This window comes from Bactrocera neohumeralis, chromosome 6, assembly GCF_024586455.1.
Source record: "Bactrocera neohumeralis isolate Rockhampton chromosome 6, APGP_CSIRO_Bneo_wtdbg2-racon-allhic-juicebox.fasta_v2, whole genome shotgun sequence".
Taxonomy (NCBI): domain Eukaryota; kingdom Metazoa; phylum Arthropoda; class Insecta; order Diptera; family Tephritidae; genus Bactrocera; species Bactrocera neohumeralis.
In genome coordinates this window covers 72,046,268-72,069,768 of record NC_065923.1, presented here as the reverse complement: position 1 = coordinate 72,069,768, position 23,501 = coordinate 72,046,268, and the positions used below count along the sequence as shown (strand labels likewise).

Genomic DNA, 23,501 nt, shown 5'->3' with positions numbered 1-23,501 from the left:
CATTTAGCAGCAAAAAAAAAATTATTTAGTTCAAATTTCAGCCGATCTCGCAGCGGCAAAGCTAATATTTGTGCGCGGCGCGAGTGTGAAAACATTGAAACTTGCCGCACGATCGTAATTTCTTGTGTACATACATACATACATACATACCGATCTATGAGCCTACACAAAAATGTCTACGCCATGCCTTTACGGTTGTATTTCGATAAGCTTGTAAATATTTGCACATGTTGCCTACGAATTCGGCGATAATAATGACACATGAATGAGAAACTTGATTGGAGCAGTTATTTGTATGTAAAGAATACGCCAAATGGCACATAACTGCATTAGGGGTGTGCTTAAAGAGAGCAGAAACTTTTTGATAGTGTAGCGGAGTATACTAAGTTTGCCACAATGTTTGTAAAATGCAAAAAGAAACTTTGGAGACCCTATAAATATATATATATATACATATATATAAGTATATAAAGGATCGGCTGAGTCCAGCCTCGTTCGTCTCTCCCGTTATATACGCGAACCAGCTCCTCAGTTTTTGAGAAATCGATCTGAAATTTTGCACAAAATGAAACCCTTGTATGGAACACTTTTTTATATGAACACTATGAAATGTTGCATGGATTATTGTCCGAAGTATCGCTACAATCGCTACAATATCGGAATTGCTATACAAACTGTTCGATCAAGATCCAGTCAATGGAAAACTCAATTAAGCATGGAAAACTTTTTTATTTACCAATAAATCTTTTCGAAACTAGTTCCAAACTAGTTGTAACTGATTACTGACGGCTAGAGACCCAACTTTAATCTGACAGGGTGCCCATATATTTTTAAACAAGTATTCTGCACAAATTTCAGATTAAATTTCAAATGAAAAGCAACCAGTTTTTAAATGGTCTCTGTTCTGGAACTAGTTTGCAACTTGTTCAAAAGTTACTACTTCATCCGAAAAAAAATATTTTTCTTAATTTTTGAAAAAATAACAATAATAATGTTCTGTTTTTCATATAATTTGAAACTAGTCCGAAAGTAACTACTCCAGCTGAAAAAAAAAAGTATTTATTTTAGCGTTAAGAATTGAACTATCTTCTATTATATGCTTAAAATTATGATTCTCGTTTGAAACTAGTTTGCAACTAGTTCAAAAGTTACTACTCCGGTAGAAAAAACATTTATCTTAATTTCAGAGCTAAAAATAAAGCTTGGTTTTGCCCTATGTGTAAGAATGATGATTCTACATGGCATCTGTTTTGGAACTAGTTTGCAACTAGTTAAAATATAACTGCTACATCTTAAAAATAATATATATTAAATTGTGAAGCTAAAGTTAAAACTATTTTCTGCTCTATGTTCAACTATTTGATTTATGTTTAGGAACTAGTTTGCAATTAGTTGAAATGTAAGCACACCAGCTGAAAAAAATATATATTTTTCTTAATTTTAGAGCTAAAAATAAAACTTTGTACTCTTCTTCCTTTAGCCATGTGTTTCCACAAAAGCTATGTACATTAAAATTAGATTTACTCTCATATTAAAAGCACATATTAATTGTGAACATCCCTAATGTGCGCATAAACTTTTCACACTGCATACATATATATGTACATTCATGCAAGCATTTTTATGAACATTATTTAACTCATGGCACCATTATGTATGTAAGTACTAGATATACATATATGTAAATAGATATATGTATGTATGTATGTGCTTACCAAACCAAATGTGCACTTGCACGTAGCGACACACAAACCAAACCGACAAGAAAAATTTATGCAATCGTGTAACAGATTTTTATATGCAATGTTTAATTCTATGAATAAGATTAATTGTATGTTGCATGCAATGCAAGTTGTCATACATACTCTTATACATACATATGTATGAATATATACACACATGAACAAAAAGTAGCTACATAAAGTGGCAATAGATAAGCATGTCATGTGATCGGTAACTCAATTGACATACATAACAGCGCAATGATATACTCGTATGACTGTGTACATACATACATATGTATTCCCATATAAAAATTTGTCTATTAGATATATACATATGTACATGTGTGTATAGCGCAATCACAGATAAAGAATGAGAAATATGAAAAAGTCAGAAATTCCATACGGAATAGTTTCAGATTTCAGAGAATATAAAATATGTATACGTAAGTGAAAATTTTAGACCAGATTAAAAGCCACTGGAATATCTCTGAGTCAAATGCTTTGGATGGAGATAGAGTTTATTAGATTTCTATATGTAGACAGTTGAAGTGATTTAAGTAGAATTTGGCATATAAAAATACAGTGACTGCAAGCCAAAGTCAGACACCGCCGACCTAGAATTCAATATGTAACTTATGTATGTATGTATATCGAATGAAATTTATCTCAAAAACATAAGTTTTCAGTATTAAAGTGCTTTCCGAATAGCTCAGATGATAAATGACAAATAGTATCAGTTATAACTAACCTAAACATAACCTAATTTAAATTTTTTCACACTCTTGGAATAAGAAAGTCTAAATCACTATAATTATACGTATCAAAGAAGAAATACTTCCTAAATTTTTTTTTTGTTTTTCAAAATTATTTTTATTTATTGTATCTGCTTTTTCTTAAAGCCTAACAATAAGTAATAAAATCTTAAATCTATTTAAAAACTAGAAGAATAAGCAAGTGATTTTATCTGTTTTGGATAACACGTTTCGCTCTTTAATACGCAGGCATATCTCTTCTTTTAAGTCGTGTTTGATCGCAGGAATGTACCAAAGCATTAGCCAAAGGGTTATATATTTAATTCTGCTGTCTTCTATCGGGTGATTTTTTAAGAATTTCATTATCGTAGATTTTTTTAGATAAACTTTTTTTAAAAAAAAACGCATAAAATTTGCAAAATCTCATCGGTTCTTTATTTGAAACGTTAGATTGGTTCATGACATTTACTTTTTGAAGATAATTTCATTTAAATGTTGACCGCGGCTGCGTCTTAGGTGGTCCATTCGGAAAGTCCAATTTTGGGCAACTTTTTCGAGCATTTCGGCCTGAATAGCCCGAATTTAGACTATTTTTTGTGGGGCTACGTCAAGTCTAAAGTCTACAGAAATAAGCCAGCAACTATTCCAGCTTTGGAAGACAACAAGGAATTCCGAAGAAATTCGGGCTATTCCCGAAATGCTCGGAAAAGTTGCCCAAAATTGGACTTTCCGAATGGACCACCTAAGACGCAGCCGCGGTCAACATTTAAATGAAATTATCTTCAAAAAGTAATTGTCATGAACCAATCTAACGTTTCAATAAAGATGGCATATCCGATGAGATTTTGCCAAATTTTATAAAACTTTAGAAAAATTATCATCTTAAAAATGGACCCGATACTTCTTTTTTACCATAGGAATACCAAGGTCTGTATGGATATTTTTGTTATGCATGTACCATGGTAAACACGTGATTGTTCTAAGCATTTTTGATTGGAACCTTTGTATTCGATCAATATTAGTTGCACAGGTCGTACCCCACAGTTGAATGCCATACATCCAAATCGGCTTTATGACCGCATTATATAAAAGCATTTTGTTGTCTAGGCTAAGTTTGGAGTTTTTATTTAAAAGCCAATTTAAATTTGCAGCTGTAATCTTCATACATGTTATTTTACTAGAGATACATTCTATGTACTTCCTAAATTTCAACCGAATTTCATAACCCAGAAATAGAAGAATCTGAGGCATTTACAAACATAATCAAAAAAAACACAGAAACTTCCAATTTAGTTAGGAATTTTTATTACCGTTCGAAAGAACATTCCTTTGCATTTATTTTTTGAAGATCATCTCTTTCAAATGTTGATCGGAGCTATGCCTCAGAGTATCCATCCGTTGCGTCAAATTTTCGATGACTTGTTCGAACATTTCGACTGGTAACCGTTGCCGAAATCACAAGCTTCAATTTCAAACATCAATTAGTCGATTCCCATGGAGAGGTAACGCTTGTCATTGACGGTTAGGTTCTCACAAGCATCATTCTTGAAGAAATTTGGACCGATGATTCCACTAGCCCACAAACTACACCAAATCGTTGCTTTTCTGAATAAAAATGGGAACTATCGAAACTCTTCAGCTTGCTCTTCAACCCAAATGCGGCAATTTTGCTTGTTTTCACACCTGTTGCACCAGAAATGGACTTCACCGCTGAACAAAATTTGGCTCGAAAACGTTCGGATCTTCTTGGAACTTTTCAAGAGTCCATAGAGCGAAGCGATATCGCTTGGGAAGGTCGAGCGGCTTCAAATCTTGCACGCACTGTTTTTTCTACGGTTTTGTTTAAGAAAAAAAAATGTAAAAAAGTAACTCTACTTGAATCACCCTTTATTTTAGCACAATGTAATATTTTTCGCAAAATAACTGTTATTTTAATCAACACTGATTTCTTATGAAATTTCCAATATGAAAAAAATATAGTTTGCCAAACCTTAAACTTTACTCTAAGGACGCAGAGGACTCGCATTGTATGCGAGCAATCAATTGACAATTGCTGTCCAATTAATTTTCCAAAGATTCGCAAAAATAACAACAATGGCTGAAAATACATGCGAGCAGTTATACATGTACCATATGTATATATGTATGTATATAGTATATCTGTGTTTGTATGTATATTACTGAAAGGGTATTTCTGAAAGCCATTCAAGTAATAGAAAAGCACAACAATTTATTTATTGGCAACAATTCATGCGAAAAGGAATATTTCGAAAGCAATAAAAAAGTAACCGAAAATACAAAATAAGAAACATTTTGCAATTTATAACCCATACAAAGTAACTAACGGTTATACTCGTTGTAGTGGGTGCATGACAAGTAGAAAAGGGCAAGGTGCACGAAAAGGTTGACAGTCGCTTTGAATTTTGTCTAATTGACAGAAGACAAGCGAACACACACACAAGCCGAGTGGACCAATGAAATGAATTGTCCATGCAGCTAGCCAAAATTCTATACAAAATAGAGAATAGCAACAAATAAGCTCGTCAAACGAACAATGAAAACATGAAGTGAATGTGTGTGAAGAAGCTGTTAGACATACACACTTAGCAGGTCAGTAGAAAAGTGCCCGGTCTGTCAATAAGATGGCGCTACTATGGGATGATCCATTTCGAAGTTCCCTAGTTAAAAAAGAAACACAGAAACTGCAAATTTAATTGGAAATGTTTATTATCATTCCAAAAAACATTATTTGACATTTATTTTCTGAAGATTATCCTTTCAAATGTTGGCCGCGGCTACTTCTGAGATGGTTTATCCGTTGCGTTCAATTTTCGATGACTCCTTCGAGCATTTCGACTGGTAACTGGCGAATGACATGTGAGATATTTCGCTCCAAGGCATGGATCGAAGGGGCAGTGTTCGCATAGGCTTTGGCCTTTACATATCCACACAGGAAAATGTCTAACGGTGTGATATCAGACGATCTTGGTGGCCAATCAACTGGCCCGAAATGTGAAATTATCTGCTCACCGAAGTCCTTTCTCAATAAATTCGTTTATTGATGCGACGTGTGGGAAGTACCGCCATCTTGCTGGAACCAAATGTCGCCGAGATCACGGGCTTCAATTTCAGGCATCCAATAGTCGGTTATCATGACATGATAACGGGCGCCACTGACGGTAACGATCTCACCGGCATCATTTTTGAAGAAATATGTATCGACGATGCCACCGGCCTACAAACCACACCAAACTGTTGTTTTTTTCTGGATAAAATGGTGGCTCTTGATTCTCTTCTGGTTGCTCTTCGTCTCAAATGCGGCAATTTCGCTTGTTTACATAACCAATGCGCCAGAAGTGAGCCTCATCGCTGAAGAAAATCCTCTTGGAACTTTTCAAGAGCCTATAGAGCAAGGCGATGTCACTTGAGAAGGTCGAGTGGCTTCAGTTCTTGCCTAAGCTGAAAGAAAATAAAGGCAAAAATTCATCAACTTATCTTCGCATAGCTTTCTCATCCACCATATTCTGCAGATCTTGCCCCCAGCGATTATTTCCTGTACTCAGATCTCAAAAGAACGCTCGCAGGAAGTGATTTTCGTCGAATGAAGAGGTGATGGTTGAAACTGAGGTCTATTTTGAAGCAAAGAACAAATCGTACCACCAAAATGGTGTCAAAAAGTTGAAAGGTTGTTAAACCAGTGTATCACCCTTGGAGTAAACTATTTTGAAGAAAAACACCGAATTTTGCCTAAAAACTATGTCTTGCTATGGTAGGCCCGAGACTTTTCAATTGATCTGTTTTATAAGAGCGTCTATGCGTAGGTGTGTTTATACTGGTGTACAGCCAACAATTTGCACAAAAAATTCCATAATAAATTTAAATTTATCAACTCCTACTTTATGTGTGAGTGTGTGTATATGTGTCTGGGCGTTTAACGAAGTGCTCCGTGGGTGTAATATTTATTTATTATCCTCAAGATACAATTTAAGATAAAATAGTTGAATTCAATTGTGTGCTGCAAGCGAAAGCAAATACCGGCGAATCGCACCAACAACTAACTTGGCTGAAATGCGAAAATGTTTTATTGATTTTGAAATCGCAAGAAAATTGTTTGCAAATCCCACACTGCAAAGACAACGCACACAATCGCACATTTCGGGTTTCAAAAGTTCATGAAAACTGGCGAAAAAACAAAAAGTAGCAAAAGTAGAAAACCGCCTGCACACGCCCGCAGCGAGCGACCCGCATGCAACATTTTATTTTCACTTTGCTAACTTTTGGCCTCCACCATTGAGGCGGTCCAATTTTGGTGCATACTTTTTTTCGAAAAAAAATAAAAAAAATTGTTACTTTCATTCGACATTCCTTCGCCGCTACTTTTCGAATAACTGCATTTGTAGCTGTGTGTGCGCAAATGAAGTTGCCACATGCCACATATAGTATACCATACGTACAGTTAGCGCACAAAAGGCCAACGGCCATTTCAGCCCATTACACTCGCTATCTCGACAAATTCATTGTCCTGACGGCGTATGTCATGCCACATATCCTTTCACATTTTACTTTTCAATATTGGTTCTTCATATCCGTATGTTCCTCTAGCCGCATATGTACATATGTAGTGTGTGTGCAATTTCTAATGTGTTCGTGGCAGCATCCGATATTCCATTTTTTCCTGCACGCTTTGCATTATATTTATTTTTATTCTCTTTTTTTCAATAAGTTTTAGCTTTGCATTTACGTTGGGTTAAGTTGTAAATCTTGAAAAATTGCTATTCAATGCGAACATTCATCAATGGCTCGGCCGTTCATGGGACCATTGCGGCGCTGGAGCAAAATGCTGCACTGTGCGAAATGTTTTGATTAGGTTTAAGTTAGGAGGTCGATCCTAAGAGGGATCTCACTTGGACAGCTTGTAACGCCGATCCGTTGTGGTAACCTTAAAAACTACTATATACTGAATCGTAAAACCCTTAAAAGTCTACAAAGCGAGTTGAGCAGAATTTTGTTGAGGATAAATCAGTTCGGTTATGCCTTCTGAATCGTAGACTACAGAGATGTTTCAGCCTCAGTATTGCTTGGATGTTTCCAGCGCACTCTTCTCCATACCAACATTGACAATTAGCGTCCGATAAAATTTTTAGTCTTACATGCGGTAATGCCTATTAGGCAGTGTCCACCACGACAAGAACCTCCTAGGTTAGGTAACTTTAGGTTAGATAAATATTCTGATATTTGTGAGACCACAAATAATTCCACTTGGACTGCTAGAGGCGCTTGTACGTTATTATGTCAGAGCTCATGAGTACGGTTCAAGAAAACCCGTCGTAAACCCATAAACTACCCGAGTCAACCACAAATTTATTGAGCTGGCTAATATCTACTCCAACCAACTCGCCGAGTTCGTAGAAATTATGGTAACCAAGATGCTTCAACCTTTGTCGGCGAAATCTGCACAGCGAAGGCGAAAGTTTCTAGATGTTTCCACCTCATCTGCCTTCCTGCAATTTTGACAAGAAGTTTGATAAGAACTCGAAGCTTGCTGCTATTTCTAGTGAGGACAGACGCTGCTTGACTAACTTTGAGCCCGTAAATGTGTTTTTCTATGGTAGGCTGGAACGAGTTCAGCGCTAGTATTGTCGCTCTGCTATGGATGTGAATTCTTACCTCCCTGAAAGAGTCTTCTATTCGTAGCATTACGTCTATCGCCATCTCGGTAGCAGCCATTGCTGTCTGAAAACATTAAACTGAAGGAGAGCTCTTTACAGAAAACGCTCCCTCCAACCTTTCGTCCTAGCTTCGACCTATCAATGAAAAAGCTCACTGCCCGTCTTCTGCAGCGACTTCTCTCCATCTCCCGCGTGGGTATACGAGCAGAAAAAAAGTCGTCTCGAGTGGCTTCTGATCCGAGTTTTCGGGAACGTAGTTGAAGAAGTAGACGTGTCCTTGTTCGCACCTCTTCCAACCCTGCTTCCTTGGCCCTTTGAGCACACTTTTCTGCAATACACCTGCAATCAATATCCAAAGGTTCTTTGTTTAAAGTTGCATTAAGTGCTGTTGTTGGAGTAGTCCATAGTGCACCGGAGCTGCCGATGATAGCCGCTGGTTTTACACATTCCGACTTTTTAGCAAGTGTAGCCTTTTCGAGTACTGCAAGAGAAATAAACCATAGAATATTATTGGCCTGAATATGATTTCGTAGAGCCAAAACACTACCTATCATTAAGACCCCACCCACTGCATCATATGTTTTAGAAAAAAATACTTTTTTCGAACAAAAAAAATATTTGACCCCAAAATTTCTCGCCGTGCACGAATGCACTGTAAAATCGCGGCAGCAATGCATTGTTGTGCGACATATTGCCAGCATTCCTAGGGATAACATACATAGTCAAATCTGTCCATTTAGCCAATAAATCCTTGAAGCAGCTTATTTTAGTCGTCTGCGCATAAATATTACACCACGACAAGGACCAGCAAGTGGCCGGTGTGAGACCGCTCGCTCTTCAAGCGCATAGCCGAGCAGAGACAATTGGCTTTAGTAGTCATTGACGCGCGCCAAAGAGAGCGGACTGGGCGCATGGCAGAGATATGTGGTATATATATAGATATATATATCCTTTTAGTCAAGTCTGTATGTATTTTTTGTGGGGCTCTGTAGCATTTTTCGCCTTAGTGCTGCATATCTTACACATTTGGCTGCTACTATTTCACGCCAACCTTCGTTTTGCATTACTTAAAACATTCGTTTTTCACTTTGCTGGGCTTGACTTAGTGGCCCGGACTTTACTGTATTATTTACTGTATCGTTATACCCTAAACAGCGTGTGCCAAGTTTGCCACGGAGCTTGTAATACACAGAAGGATACGTTGGAACCCAGTAAAAAATGTATTTAAATGATCAGCATGACGAGTTGAGGTGATTTGGCCATATCAATTTGGAAATGTGTACACGTCCTTTTCTCCCTAAGAAGTTTTCCAGTTTTCAGTTTGAAATTTTGTACACGTCCTTTTCTCTCCAAGAAGCTGTCAATTTGTCGGAATCGTCAATATCGGATCACTATAGCATATAGCTGTCATACAAACTGGACGATCGGAAATTAGTGCTTGTATGGAAAACTTCTTTATTTGACAAGATATCTGCACTAAATTTCGCATGAATTTTTATCTAATATAACGCTATAATTTTCGAAGATATTTTTTAAATCAAACTACTACAACATATAGCTGCCATACAAACTGACCGATCCAAAGCAAGTTTTTGTATGGAAAAGTTTTTTATTTGACAAGATAACTTCACGAAATTTCACGTAGATTACAAACTAAATCAGCGCTATTATTTCCTAAGAAATAATTGAGATCGGACTACTATAGCATATAGCTGTCATATAAACTGAACCATTCGAATCAAGTGCTTGTATGGAAAACTGTTTTGTTTGGTACGATATCTAAACAAAAGTTTGCACCGATTAATAACTGAAGCAACGCTATACACTCCAAGCATATTTTTCAAATCGGACCACTATGGCATATGGCTGCTATATAAACTGACCGTTCAAAATCAAATTGAAAGTTTTTTTTATACCCTTTTGTGCTACACGAAAGCAGCTGTGTAGTGTATTATAGCTTTCTTTGCAACCAGAATTAAAATATTTTTTCTGTTTTTTGCATATTTTTGTTATTTTTTTTTTTTTTGTTTTCCCTAAATTTTTTCGCTTTGCCTTTGCTACTTTGAACTTCTTTAAGTTCGCAGGCGAGTTTCAGTATGCCAAGCTTAGTGTCTGAATTCCGATATGTCAACTAGAACATCAAGCATTGCGTGCTTTTAGGCGACTTGCTGCGCGCATGCTAAACAAAGCCACGCACACACACATACACGCACAGTAAGCGGTGCGTGTGACCAAGCATGCCAACAAGATGCCATTGCTGCGCGCCATTGCCATTGTTCTTGGCTTCAAACAGCTCTATCAGCATAAGTCTATGCCAGCCAATGCGTGTGTGTGTGTGTCACGTGTTAAATACACAACGAATAACTTGGGCAAATTCTTAAGCTGACATTGGATTTGGTTTCAGCTGGCCATTCAGTTTGAAGTGTTGTTCTGCGCTTGTTGGCATTGTCACTGAGAACACACTGCCTGCACAGCGACAAACACACACACATTTAAGTATATACATGCGCTTGCTTTTTGCTGCTGTTGTTGACATTTTTCCCAGCCAGCTGCAGTCCCCGTCCACCTCATCCACCTACTGCACTCATCCCCACTTTATTTACCATTTTTCTTGCTGTTGGTTTTCTCATTCTAAGCGCTTTTATTCTGCCCCGCCACCAAAAAGCATATGCAAATTGTTTGAATTTCGCCTGACCAATGTGCCCCACCATGCCACCACTTAACCATGCAATACTTGTGGGACAGACGACACACACACGCCACCCGCCAGCACCGGAAATGCAAGACAAGTGTGTTTGGTTGTTGACTTCCGCGCTTGGTCCAAGCGTTCGAGGGATTTGTAGCGCTTGTTGTTCGCTCACACCAGCAATTTTTGCATTTTCTATTTCCAGCTACATTTTACTAACATTTATTTCACTTTTGTTGTTGCTTTTTAAACTTGAATTGCCGCAAGGATAACATGTCCTTAGGGCCAATACGCGTAAGTGTTAGAGTAAACGTGGCAGATTTGCACATGTTTACTAGTTTGCTGTGCAAAATAAATGCCATGAAAATAGAAAAAAAATACTTAAAAAAAATAAAAAAAAGTAAAAAAAATGTGTAAAAACCCATCGAAAAGGACATTTAATAGCCTCGACGCTTGTTGTAGCAAAATAAATTCACCAAACGCTCCATAGACTATCGGGCCTGCCTATCTGTGGCGCATAAATCACGCTGCGGATCGTCCGCTCGTAAGCAAGTATTTGCGTTATTGCTTAGCCCAGTAGACATACAAGCAACACACTAACTGTAAACCCGACACGACATTATTGTGTCGCTTACAACTTTGTCTAAAGCAAGGCTATGCTGCTCAGTGAATTAAATTAGTTTATTAAGGCAGACGAATTGCTTTTACTACACTGATATATCTTGATTATAATTTCAAATACAACAAAGTGTACATGTTGTGCGCTTATAGCAACCGAAGTGGCACGTAAGCGACAAGTTTAAACCTTGTAGCACGAAATTTTTCACTTACAACTCAATTTACAGCGTTTTTGCTCGAAATTTCTGCTTTGCGCTCATACCAGTAAACGAACTCACTCAAAGCCAGCGCTGCCTGCTATTGATATTTGCTTAACAGTTATGCATTTACGGTTATATACCGCTATAAAGCACCTAAAACTCATTTACCTCGCCCGCTAATCCAGCTCACGCGCTCACTTGCGCCTCATTTACTCACTCAACCAGCTCCAGCTCAGAATGCTACTTGTATATCATTACAACTAAGCACTTCTCTGCCCACACTATCCTTACCCTTATAGCCTTCACTGCCCAGACTCCCTCACTAAATTTTCCTCTCCTAAATTTCCCTCTTCCTACATGTCCTTACAATGCATTTTCGTGTAGTAATTTCATGTTGCTCAACTGCATTTGCGTTTTGCCTCGCCTGTCATTGTCGCCTCGGCTACACGAGTGCCACTTCCACTACCAGTACTAGTAGTAGTACAACAACATTGCTGCTGGTTGTTTTCATTTTCATGTTTTCTTTGAATTTTGTCGCATGTTGTGTTTATTTTCAATTAGGGATTAAAATATTTTCTCTGCTCCCCAACTGGTGGCACACATGTTTGTCTAAAATGAATTGGAATCCTTTTCTGCGACAACCTGATTATGTTATTCATACCCAATTGTATTACCCCTGTTCATGTACGGAGGTAAAAGCAATCATGTTTTAACACAATAAATTATAAAATCTACATTTCGCATTTGAATGAGTGTGTGTGTACTCGTTTATAACGTAAATTATTCAGTACTATTCGCATTTTGATGTGAGAGCATAATTTGAGTGAGCCGCTGAGGAAAGGTTTACAAGGATTTTTGAGGGTAAGGAAGATGAGAAGATGACATTACATTCATTTTCATTGACAGCATTAATTTACGGAAGCCTTTAACATTTCTGGCGGCTTCAACTTCACTGTAACTCATCTGTGACTGTACAACTTCTAACTTCGGCAAGCTGTAAGAGTGAGTTAGGTTAAGTTAATTAGTAACCAAAGGGTAAGCGTTGATACCGTAGTAGTCGCTTATTCAGTGAAAAGAGCCTAAAACTCTATACTGCCAAATCCACAGTCACCAAATTTACAAATTGGATGAAGGAGCACAGGCTGGATCCGTCGTTAATGCCAACATTTCGAAAGTCAACTAACCTAAGAATGTAGGGATTGAAAAGCTAAAACAGACTCAAAAGTGATTAAATTCCACAGCCCCAATATGGTCGCCTGGATGCAGCGGAATGCAGTTACAGAAGATATACACCTCTCAGAATACTGAACTCCGAACTATAACAGAATGTCTTCTGATGTATCCTAATGTCTCCCATGGAACATCTACATAACGAGCTCCGTATGCTTCCCGTAAAGAAGCATAATTCACTATTCTCTAGGTATTTTCTGCTCGGGTGTTTTCGCAGAAATTATTCCTGCAGTCATTGCCTTGAAGCGTGGCCGCCTGCTTGAAACTTAAGGAGAACTTCTCTGCTCATGTCGACGGATTAAAACGATTTATTGATTAAATTTCGGACGCGACTCTTCTTCCGACGGGTACTGAACACCATTCACAGCGGAGCTTTTAATATTCTCATTGATTCCCTCCCAGTGAATGGCATACAAGAAGTTCAAACACCATCTATAGCAGAACAACAGCTAGAGTAGCCGCTTGCGCTCTTTCTTTCTGGTTATTGTAGCAGGTTAAACTCTTACTTATCCAGAATAGACACTGACATAGAAAACCAATCTTCTTCTTGCAATGAGTTTGCGCATTACACTAAACACCTCTTTGCAAGTTCAATGAAACCAACTTACTTAGCACCCCTCTCGCTATGGTCGGAACCTGTTGAAATAGCTCGTTTTCTGGGCCTACTATTAAGTTGTTTCGATGACAGTAAGTTTATTGCTTAATCTCTTTATTGATAATCGCTTCAACAAGAATAGAAACATAAAACAGCTCTTGGCAAATGGAAGGAGCATATGGCCTCTTATTTAAACAGGTCGAATTTCAGATCCGTTCGTCTAAGTTCTATATATGTCCCTCCAAAGGACATTTGTTATCCAGTTTATTGAATGAAAAACTTGCTGTCTGAATCCCAAAATATGATTGAGCCGTCTCGTAGATCCCAAGAAAAATATATCAAATCTCCAACTAAAGGTTAAATTCAAAGAAAAATCCATAAGCTAACGATAAGATATTCAATCAGAGGATATGAAAAGTGTTTCTTCATCAAAGTATCATAAAGCGCCGAAAATATATGGTAAATGATCTAAGCAACCAAGGAGAAATTTCTGAAAATTTCCGACTATTTTCTACTTTCAAAATCGAAAAGGAACTTTTCTTGATAACAAAACTTGGTATGAGAATCCGTAAGCGATTTCTGTAGCAAAAACTGTAATTTAATTTCATGAGGCTTCAATAGTCAAGTCTACTACTTGTCCTACTTGTATGAGACCGACTACTTATAGACTCTCCTTAGCATACTACTGAGTGCAGCGACTGTAAGACTGTCATTTATAAAGCAAAAGCGCCATAAGACCCTCTGCGCTAGCTCATTATAATTTCCTATAAATGTCATAAACAGTTTTATGATTTCCAAGTTACGCTTTGTGATTTTCAAAATGTACAAGGTGCTTCCACGACTTCCAGACTACTCGGTGCCGTCTTGCAAAGTCTGTCATTTATCCCACACGAGCACAAAATAGTTAAAATTTCGTGGTAAAATTTACTCGATATACATGACTTCGCATATTCGGTTATATCTATGGTATATTAACCAAAAGGAGGCACTATTTTGTTTCGCATGCGAAATTAGTTTGTCAAAAATTATAAATTCAACATTAATTTACTATTTTTTTATAGAATAAACATTTTTTGTATTAAACTTGAAATCTTTTATGTCATTATGCACATGCGAAGCGCATAAGCAGTTCATAAAAATATTTAGCAACACAGTGTGTCATAAAAATAGGAAACTTATGTGTGGCTAACAAGTGTGGCATGCAAAATAGGTGTGTGAGAATGGTGCTAAAGAGTTATTTTTGATTTTATAGCTCAGTTTGTGACGGCGCAGGGGGTCTTGCATGACTTCGCAGAAATACTCAAGGCACTCAGCGATTTTTTTCAACTGAATGTCGACATTTGATTACTTCATAACAAGCAAAATTGTAGATTAGTAAATTTACCGTGAACAGGGTATTTTAAGTTTGGCAAGAAGCTTGTAACACCCAGCAGGAAATGTCGGAGGAAAATTACTTAGATCGAACAAATATAGCATATAGCTCTCATACAAACTGAACGTTCGGATTCAAGTCCTTGTATGGGAAACGTTCTTATTTAACAAGGTATCTTCTTTAAATTTGGCATGGGTAATTATCTATAGCATCGCTATAATCTCAGAAGAAACCATTTATATCGGATCACTATAGCGTTTAGTTGCCATACAAGCTGAACGATCGGATTCAACTGCCTGTATGGGAAAATTCTTTATTTGACGAGATATCTTCTCTCAATTTGGCACGACCGATTTTTCAAAGCAACGCTACAATCTCTGAAGGAATCATTCAGATTACATCACTATAGCGTATAGTTGCCATAGAAACTGAACATTCGGAATCAAGTCCCCGTATAGGATAGAGATAGCTCCTTAAAATTTGGCATGAGCAATTTTCCAAAACATCCCTATAATCTCCAAAGAAACTGTTCAGATCGGATCACTATAACATATACTATTGTTGCCATAGAAATTGAACGTTCGAATTCTAGTTCCTGTATGGGAAACTTCTTTATTTGTCTAGATATATTCCCGAAAGTTGGTATAGCTTACTTTTCGAAGCATCGCTACAATCTCTGAAGAAACCGTTCAGGTCGGATCACTATTGCTTATAGTTACCATAGAAACTGAACATGCGGATTTAAATCCCTGTATAGAAAACTTGTTTATTTGAGGAGATATCTTCTCAAAATTTGATGTGGCTTACTGTCGAAAACAACAGTACCACTTCTGAAATAATTGTTAAGATTGAACGAATATAGCATATAGCTGCCATACAGATCGAACAAAATATATTTCTTATATAGAAACTCTTCTACTTATAAAGAGTATTCTAGCTTCGGTAGCGGTGTCACTACCCATGAAGAAGAACAAGAAAAATCGAGCTACGTTGTAACCGAAGTTAATATTTTTTTTTTTTTCTAAGCTCAAAATTTATTAATATCTATCATATACCACTCATAAAATGCGTTGTCACTTGTCATTTGAAGTGCGACTGCTGTCATTGACGCGCTGTCAGTGTCTATAGCCAAACGGCTGGCTATACGGAACTGTCAGCTTACGATAATTGAATCAATCAAAGTCATTTGGCAACAAATTTGCAATTTTATTTGCGCTCACTTTTTAGTTTAGCAAAAAAAAAAAAAGTAGCTTAAGAGTGTTTTCCCCAACTTAGTTGGGTCTTAACACTATTAGAAAGACCCGTGATTTCTCTCGATTTTTTTTTTTTTTTGCTTTATAGGTACATATATTTAGTATATCTACCTTTTTTTCTTTTTGCAAACTCTGCCAGCTGCTGACATTAATATGCGCTTCTTTAGCTCAATATCGACAGCTTGCGAATTTCTAATATGCGCAACCCCTCTTAAGTGCTGTTGTTGCCTTTCTTCATGCCTTAAATGTCAATGAGCAAGTATTTTGCTCATCTTGTTGTTGTTTTCTACGAATTCTTATAGCATTCGTGATTTATGGTAACGCGCCGTTGAAGGATTTGTCGCGCTACTGTCAATATGAACTGCCAACAGAATTGATGAATACTTTTTGCTCGCAATTAGACGTGCGCAAAGGGTGATCCGGGTTGTTTGCCCAATTTATGCAGCTCATAACTTTTTTATTTTTTAATTTTTTTAAATTTTTTTTTTTGATTTTTTTACGATTTCTTGCTTCTTTGCAAACACCTCATAATCCACACGCGGCGCGTTAAAATTCAATCGACATTTGAGCGCAAAATATAAATATTATTGGCTGTAGATATATGTATGTATGTACATATATACAAACACTTAAACTTATATATTAGATACTTACATATACAAATGTAGCTATACAAACCGGCCTTTCCCTTGCATAGTAATCGCAAATTTAATTTATTTATGAAAAACTCAAAATTCCATTGAAATATTTTTATTCTTTAACTTTTATGTGCATTTTTATGGTGTTGCCACATACTTGTTTTATTATTATTATTTTTATTATTTTTTTTTTTTTTTAACGATTTAATGCTAAAGACCAAATTACCACAGCAATTATACAAGCACTTCCAACTTTATGATCTGCCACTGGCAGTCATAAAAATACTGCTTCTACTTTATAGCCTAGCCTACACCCAAGTACTTATATGTACATATGTATATTGCCCAAAATTTTTGCTTTTTTCATTTATCCAACTTCGCTTTTAACCCACTTTCGGCAACAGCGCCAAGAGACCCGGCTTCACATTGTTCACATCGTGCACGGTGCCTTCGCCGGTGATGTGATCGTTGATGATCATTTCACGATTCATGCTGGCGTCCACGTGATAAGCGGAGAAATTTATTTCAAAATCGACTTCGGGTAAGGTGGCGAAGGTCACATCCTCGGGATACCAGAATCTATGTATGAAATATTCACCCTGAAATTTACGTGAACGTTTAGTGGGTGTATGTAGTGAATAGTGAGCCTGAAAAATATATTTGGCGAAGAAAAAGAGAGAAAGCAAAAGCGCAAGTCAACTACCGCTCTCCCAGTTAACAATTTTTTATCTGAAAGAATGCTTAATACAGAAAATATATTTTAAAATTTGGATTTTGAATATTTTTGCTTGGAAAAATACGAACAAAGCGACTTAAGATAGATTTGGTTACGTTAGGTTAGATTAGATTAAAAAGTCAATCACTTAGAACACCGATTCGTTGTGGTACCTATAAACTGTTAAAAACTACATCTGAGGACCCTTACGAAGCGACAAAGAGCTTTGAGCTTGTCACAAATTTGTTTGCGACGGTTAATATCAGTTTCGGGTATGTGTTTTGGTTCGCCAAAGGTAAGATTGCCGAGATGTGTCAGCCTTATGCCTCCACAAGGAAAAAGAAAGTGCCTAGCTATTTCCACCTCACCCTCTTTCATTCAATTTTGACAACCAGCGTCCTACAAGATTTTAAGCCTTACTGCATGAAGCAAGACGCCAATGGAGATGCAAACCGGCTCCGGAAAATTTCCATGAAGAACTTGCATATGTTCAAAAAATTTAACCAGCAATCAAGAAATATCTTAAATTTTGCACGATATAGAAGTCTTTCTTATTTTTGAAGCGTGGAAATGTTGAAGAACTGGATTTAAGTGATCGCAGATTTTAGTTAAAAGATCGAATATCTCGATTATTGATCTAGGAGCGTCGTACCATCCCCTTAAACTTATTATATTTATATATCTATATCCGAAAAACATTATACCCTCATCCAGAGCCATGTCGTTCTCTTGATTTGATCCTAAGGTTAAATGTACATATACCAGATTTTCATGAGCTCCGAGATTGTAAAACGAGTATTAAGTCCAGCAGACTGAAAACCAAATCAGCGCTAACTTTTATTGGACAGCACTTTAAACCCCTTATATGGATTTTCTTTCGACTAACCTACTCAAAAAGACATACTAAAGAATTAAAACTTTTATTCTTACCTTCACTATTGGACACTTTTCAATCAAATTTCCATATTCTTTCATATATGTATGTATAAGTGCACCGATCGGAGAGGCATTACGCCAACTAATTATGCGACAGAAATTCATTGTAGAATTTGTGGCGAAGAAATATGTGGGATCCTTTTTCTGAACAATGCGAATCTGGGTGTGAAGGTCAACATCGTGGAGATCCTAAGGATAGAAAAATTAAAGCGAAAATAACATTATGATAGAGATGGAAATTTGGAAATAGATATATGTAGAATTACAGCCAAATATAGGGATTATAATAAAGATAAAGTTAGAGTTATGTTAGAAATAGAGGTCGAGTTAGAGGGAAAGTTAAAGCTAGAGGTGGATTTAAAGTTAGATTTAGATTAAAGTTAGAGTTAGTGTTAGAGTTAGAGTTAAAGTTAGAGGTAAAGTTGGAGTTAGAATTAGATTTAGAGTTGGAGTTAGAGTTAGAGTTAGAGTTGGAGTTAGAGTTAGAGTTAAAGTTAGAGTTAGATCTAGAGCTAGAGTTAGAGTTAATTAGAAGTAGAGTAGAGTTAGAGTTAAAGTTATAGTTAGAATTAGAGTTGGAGTTGGAGTTAGAGTTGGAGATAGAGTTAGAGTTAGAGTTGGAGTTAGGGATAGAGTTAGAGTTGAAGTTAGAAGTTGGAATTAGAGTTAGAGTTAGAATTGGAGTTAAAGATAGGGTTAGAGTTAGAGTTAAAGTTAGAATTAGGGTTGGAGTTAGATTTAGAGTTGGAGTTAAGGTTAGACTTAGAGTTAGACCTGGAGTGGGAATTAGAGTTAGAGTTGAAGTTGAAGTTAGAGTTAAAATTAGAGTTAGAGGTAGTATAAGAGTTAGAGATAAAGTTAGAGCTAGAGTTAGAGTTAGTGTTAGTGTTGGAGTAAGAATTAGAGTTAGTATAAGAGTTAGAGATAAAGTTAGAGATAGAGTTAGAGTTAGTGTTAGTGTTGGAGTAAGAATTAGAGTTAGTATAAGAGTTAGAATTAGAGTTGGAGCTAGAGTTAGAGTTAGTGTTAGTGTTGGAGTAAGAAGGCAGAATATAGCACAGAAATAAATACAGTTAAAAAATCATTGATAGAGACTGTTAAAGTTCGAAATTTAGGACAGAGATTTGATTGTAAAGCGCATATAAACGCACAGGTTCCGAAATTTTTTCAAAATTATGACTAAAATACCTTCAAAACATTCAGCGTAAAGTTAAGATGTGGATCCTTTGGGTCGAAGGCAAGTTTATGCGTCACATACTTCTCATCACTCCAAACTTTAACGTCCTTAAAACTGGGGCGCATAACTTTCTGTGAAAAAAAATTACAAAAATATGTTAAATTTTTTTTTTTAAAGCACTTACCTCTGCTGCCGCCCAACCACAGTACAGCAGAAAGACGAAATTCAACCAAAATATTTTCATTGTAAGCGTCATTTTTGTAAACTCTAAGAGCTATGATTTAAACTTGCTCAACACGTTTGACACCAAAAAGCCATAACGCCCACATTTTATAGCTAGGTCTATGGGCGCGTTTATCGAAATGCCCCAAATTAAAATGTCATTTAATATCGTTGGAAAATTTAATAATTTTAAATTGCGAAAATCGAACATTATCACTGGGCTGCCATCACCAGCATTGACGCGTAACGCCCAAATCAAAGCAATTTTTCAACTTTTGTTTTAGTACACACACACTCACACAGATGCCGCGCCGTCGCGCTTATTTTCCAATCAAATGCCGTTTTGAATGATTTTTGATTGTTTTTTAGATTTGCTGCTCCAATGAAGCTTGAAAATTGCAATGATGCGGTGTTTTTTCGATATTTTTCGAGAGCCGCGTGGCATGCATCATGTTTATTTGAAATGGGATAATAAAGAACATGTGTACATAAATGGTTTTATTCTACATAACAATTAAAATTGTCAAACAAATAATAATTTAAAACCAATTATAAACAAATTTTATGCATTTTTAATTTTTTTATTTTAGAAAATCTGCCGTTTCCGGCATTTTCTGCACCATTATTTTTATATTCTTATTACTATTTTTTCTACTTTGCTTTTGTTGCTAATATTTTTACGTTTATTTGTACTTCTGTGTTCTTGTTTGCCTTGTGGCCACTAGAAAATTACAGTTTTTCGCCAAATTTGCATCAGTTAACTTTTGCAGAGCTATGAAGCTGCCAGCGAACGCGCCTTTTCCACTCAACTTTTTACAAATTGTTGCTATTGTTGTAGTTGTGTGCGCACCAATCGCCTGGGGATGGGTAAGTTGGGTTTGGTTGTTAGTTTTGTGCCATCATTACTGTTATTTTTTCGGATTCATTTATTAATTTACTCGCCGTCTCAATTTAATTATGATGAAACATTTTAATGGTCGGAAAGTTTCTAATTAAAATGGTTTTGTGAAAACTAAAAAATAGTAAAATTCGATTTAAGTTAATCTACACAGTTTGACTGATTTAATGAGGCGACATAAATGACAAAACAAGAAAAAATGTTTATTCGGTTCTCTTCACAAACAAACAAGTTTTTATACACGAAGGCTATTTTGATCGATCAGCTTGTATGGCAACTCTATGCTATAGTGGTCCGATCTAAACCATATCTTAAGGTGTTATATCATTTTCTTAGTCAATAATTCCTGCCAAATTTCGTGAAGATAACTTCTCAAATATAAAAGTTTTCCTTACAAGCACCTAATTCTGATCGGTCAGTTTGTGTGACAGCTATATGATATAGTCCTCCGATTTGCAAACTTTCTTCATTTATTATAGCGTTGTCTTGGAAAAGCGTCCATGTCAAATTTCATTAAGATATCTCATCAAATCAAAAAGTTTTCCAAACAAGCACTTGATTCCGATCGGTCAGTTTGTATGACAGCTATGTGATATAGTGGCTCGATAACGACGATTCCAACAAATTAGCAGCTTCTTGGAGAGAAACGGACGTGTGCAAAATTTCAGAGAAATATCTCTAAAACTGAGGGACTGGTTCGCGTATATACAGATTGACAAGGTCTCCGACGTTCCTTCTGGGTTTACCACACTTCATTTAATATACCCTGTTAAGCTATAATAACGAAGTGAAGAACGCAATAATTTCATAGAATGAATAGTTTTGACAGTGAAAACAGATAGGAACCTACTCATTTAAAGCAGCACTGGTGGACTGTTGCAGTTTACCAAGTTTCCGAAAGATCAGAAAAGAATTACACACAAGATCTTTTCTCGAAACGTGTCAGGAAGTTTTTCATCAGCAGCAAAGGCTATTTCCTTTCTTTCATTGGGGGTGCTTTGACGTGGCAGGTTCCAAACCCAGCGCGCAACCCTGGGGAGGGATGTTTCGTCTTCTCACTTAAGCTTGCCTTCGAACGGATGTTTTTTGGCTACCCAGAGGATATTTGAACTAAGTCCGGAAGTCGTGAGCTGCTTAAGCCATATGTTAAAGAATCACGTCTGGCCATTCCCAAGTGAATAGAGCTTAGAAAACTGTTCTCACTTGCGTGCACCTCTATACATGATTCCATCCACTGGACTTACTGAACTCTAATAGTAACGTTGAGCTTTCAAACTGGGTGTTTAAAAATACTCAAGTAGTGAATAACCCTTCTAGATATGGCATCAAGCATCGGGAACGCTAGGAACTGCAGAGCCGATGAGCTAGTAAGAAGTGGAATCCTTACCCTGCTCTCCGGATATCCGTTGTCATCTTTCGTTCTAGCACTGAACCAATGAACCTATCATGCGCCGAAATCGTAGGAGTTCTTACCTGACATTGTCAAGTAGGCATTCATGCTTTAAGGCTAAAAATTTAGTCGAATGCCATTTTTTCAATGGAAGAAGGTGAGGTGGAAACAATTAAGCACGTCTTCTGCATTTTACAGCTTTTGCAAGACTGAGATTGAAGTCTCTCGGCAGTCATACCTTCGACGAACCAGGAAACACACCCGAAACTTGCATTGGCCGTCTCAACAAATTTTTGAACGGCTCAAAGCGCTTCGTCGATTTATGAAAGTCTCTCTGATGAAATTTATAGGAGTTCTAGGTATCACAACGGAACGTTGTTATAAACTGTGCAGGGATACCTGTTCGGATCGGCCATTTAACCTAATCTAAATTGAATTAAGTGTGCTCTTTTTATACACAATAATCACCCTTTCCTTACAGCGCTCTTTTAATGTCATCTTCACCTCATTCCCTTACACATACAACTCCAATGTGATAGACGCCAAATTGCAGATCCATAACAGCAGCAGCGAAACATACCTCTCAGTTGTCTTACAAGTCAATGAAGAACTCGACGATGTGTATCTTAAATACGCCATTGCTTTGGATTTGGATGAGGGCAACTACACAGTACTAGCCAATCGTACAGTAAATTTTTGTAAATTCCTTAAACAACATTCAATGGATTCCGTGCTGCGTATCATATACGAAGACATACTGAAAGAGGGTAACTTTATCAAGAAATGTCCGATCACGAAGGGTCTGTACACGCTACGTGAATACCGCATCGATGAGGAGATGCTGCCCAGTTATGTGCCCGAAGCGAGCTTCTTTGCAGCGATGAAGATATCTAAGGCCAATGGGCAATCGGTCTTCGATGGTAAGCTGTATGGGAAGATCGACAAATCGAAGGGTTTCAACAATTTGAAAATGTTCAGTTTGGGATAATGCAAGGACGTTATGAATTAGCAAACGCACATTTTATGTAATAAAAGACAATAAATATATTTTCCAAAAAGTTACAAACATTTTAAATTGTTTTCCCAAGAAGTCAGTAGCACTTGCAGCTCATCTTCATCAGATAATCTTGGTCACATTCGCTTGTGTAGTCATTAAATAGTTGACGGATCTCAGCACAATGTCATTTATTTGCAAATCCACCGCGATGTGCATAAGTAGGCTCATCCAAGTGGGCTGGCTGGTTGCACGCCTGCCTGTCGACGGTCCTCGGGCGCTGGCAGTTTTGGGGATTTGTTGGGCCGCGCGTCAACCGCAACGCCGCCTTTGCGCTCGCTTGTCAACGTCATTGCCGCGCTTTAATATGCAAAGCAGCTGTCATCGTGTTTTGTTGCGCGTCCCCGTCGAACCCGCGCCACGTCGCATGCA

The 23,501-nt window shown here is 37.1% G+C and overlaps 2 protein-coding genes across 2 annotated transcripts; one reads left to right on the top strand and one right to left on the bottom strand.

Moving 5' to 3' along the window:
* Positions 1-17,120: 17,120 nt before the first annotated feature.
* LOC126762730 (uncharacterized) lies at positions 17,121-19,809 on the bottom strand. The gene is made up of 4 exons (XM_050479697.1): positions 19,750-19,809; positions 19,577-19,696; positions 18,383-18,577; positions 17,121-17,336 (listed from the first exon to the last, which is right to left on the bottom strand). The coding sequence occupies exons 1-4, from the start codon at positions 19,807-19,809 to the stop codon at positions 17,121-17,123; spliced, it is 591 nt and encodes a 196-aa protein (XP_050335654.1).
* Positions 19,810-20,561: 752 nt separating this feature from the next.
* LOC126763483 (uncharacterized) lies at positions 20,562-23,063 on the top strand. Its single transcript, XM_050481021.1, has 2 exons — positions 20,562-20,654; positions 22,557-23,063. The coding sequence occupies exons 1-2, from the start codon at positions 20,562-20,564 to the stop codon at positions 23,061-23,063; spliced, it is 600 nt and encodes a 199-aa protein (XP_050336978.1).
* Positions 23,064-23,501: the final 438 nt, after the last annotated feature.

Bases quoted from the DNA above. Each gene is read 5' to 3' on its own strand.
- LOC126762730 (XM_050479697.1), bottom strand. From the start codon at position 19,809: ATGAAAATATTTTGGTTGAATTTCGTCTTTCTGCTGTACTGTGGTTGG. The intron at 19,697-19,749 runs GTAAGTGCTTTA...TTTTTTTCACAG, and splicing joins GTGGTTGGGCGGCAGCAGAG to AAAGTTATGCGCCCCAGTTT. The intron at 17,337-18,382 runs GTAAGAATAAAA...CGTAAATTTCAG, and splicing joins AAAAGTGTCCAATAGTGAAG to GGTGAATATTTCATACATAG.
- LOC126763483 (XM_050481021.1), top strand. From the start codon at position 20,562: ATGAAGCTGCCAGCGAACGCGCCTTTTCCACTCAACTTTTTACAAATT. The intron at 20,655-22,556 runs GTAAGTTGGGTT...CTTTCCTTACAG, and splicing joins CACCAATCGCCTGGGGATGG to CGCTCTTTTAATGTCATCTT.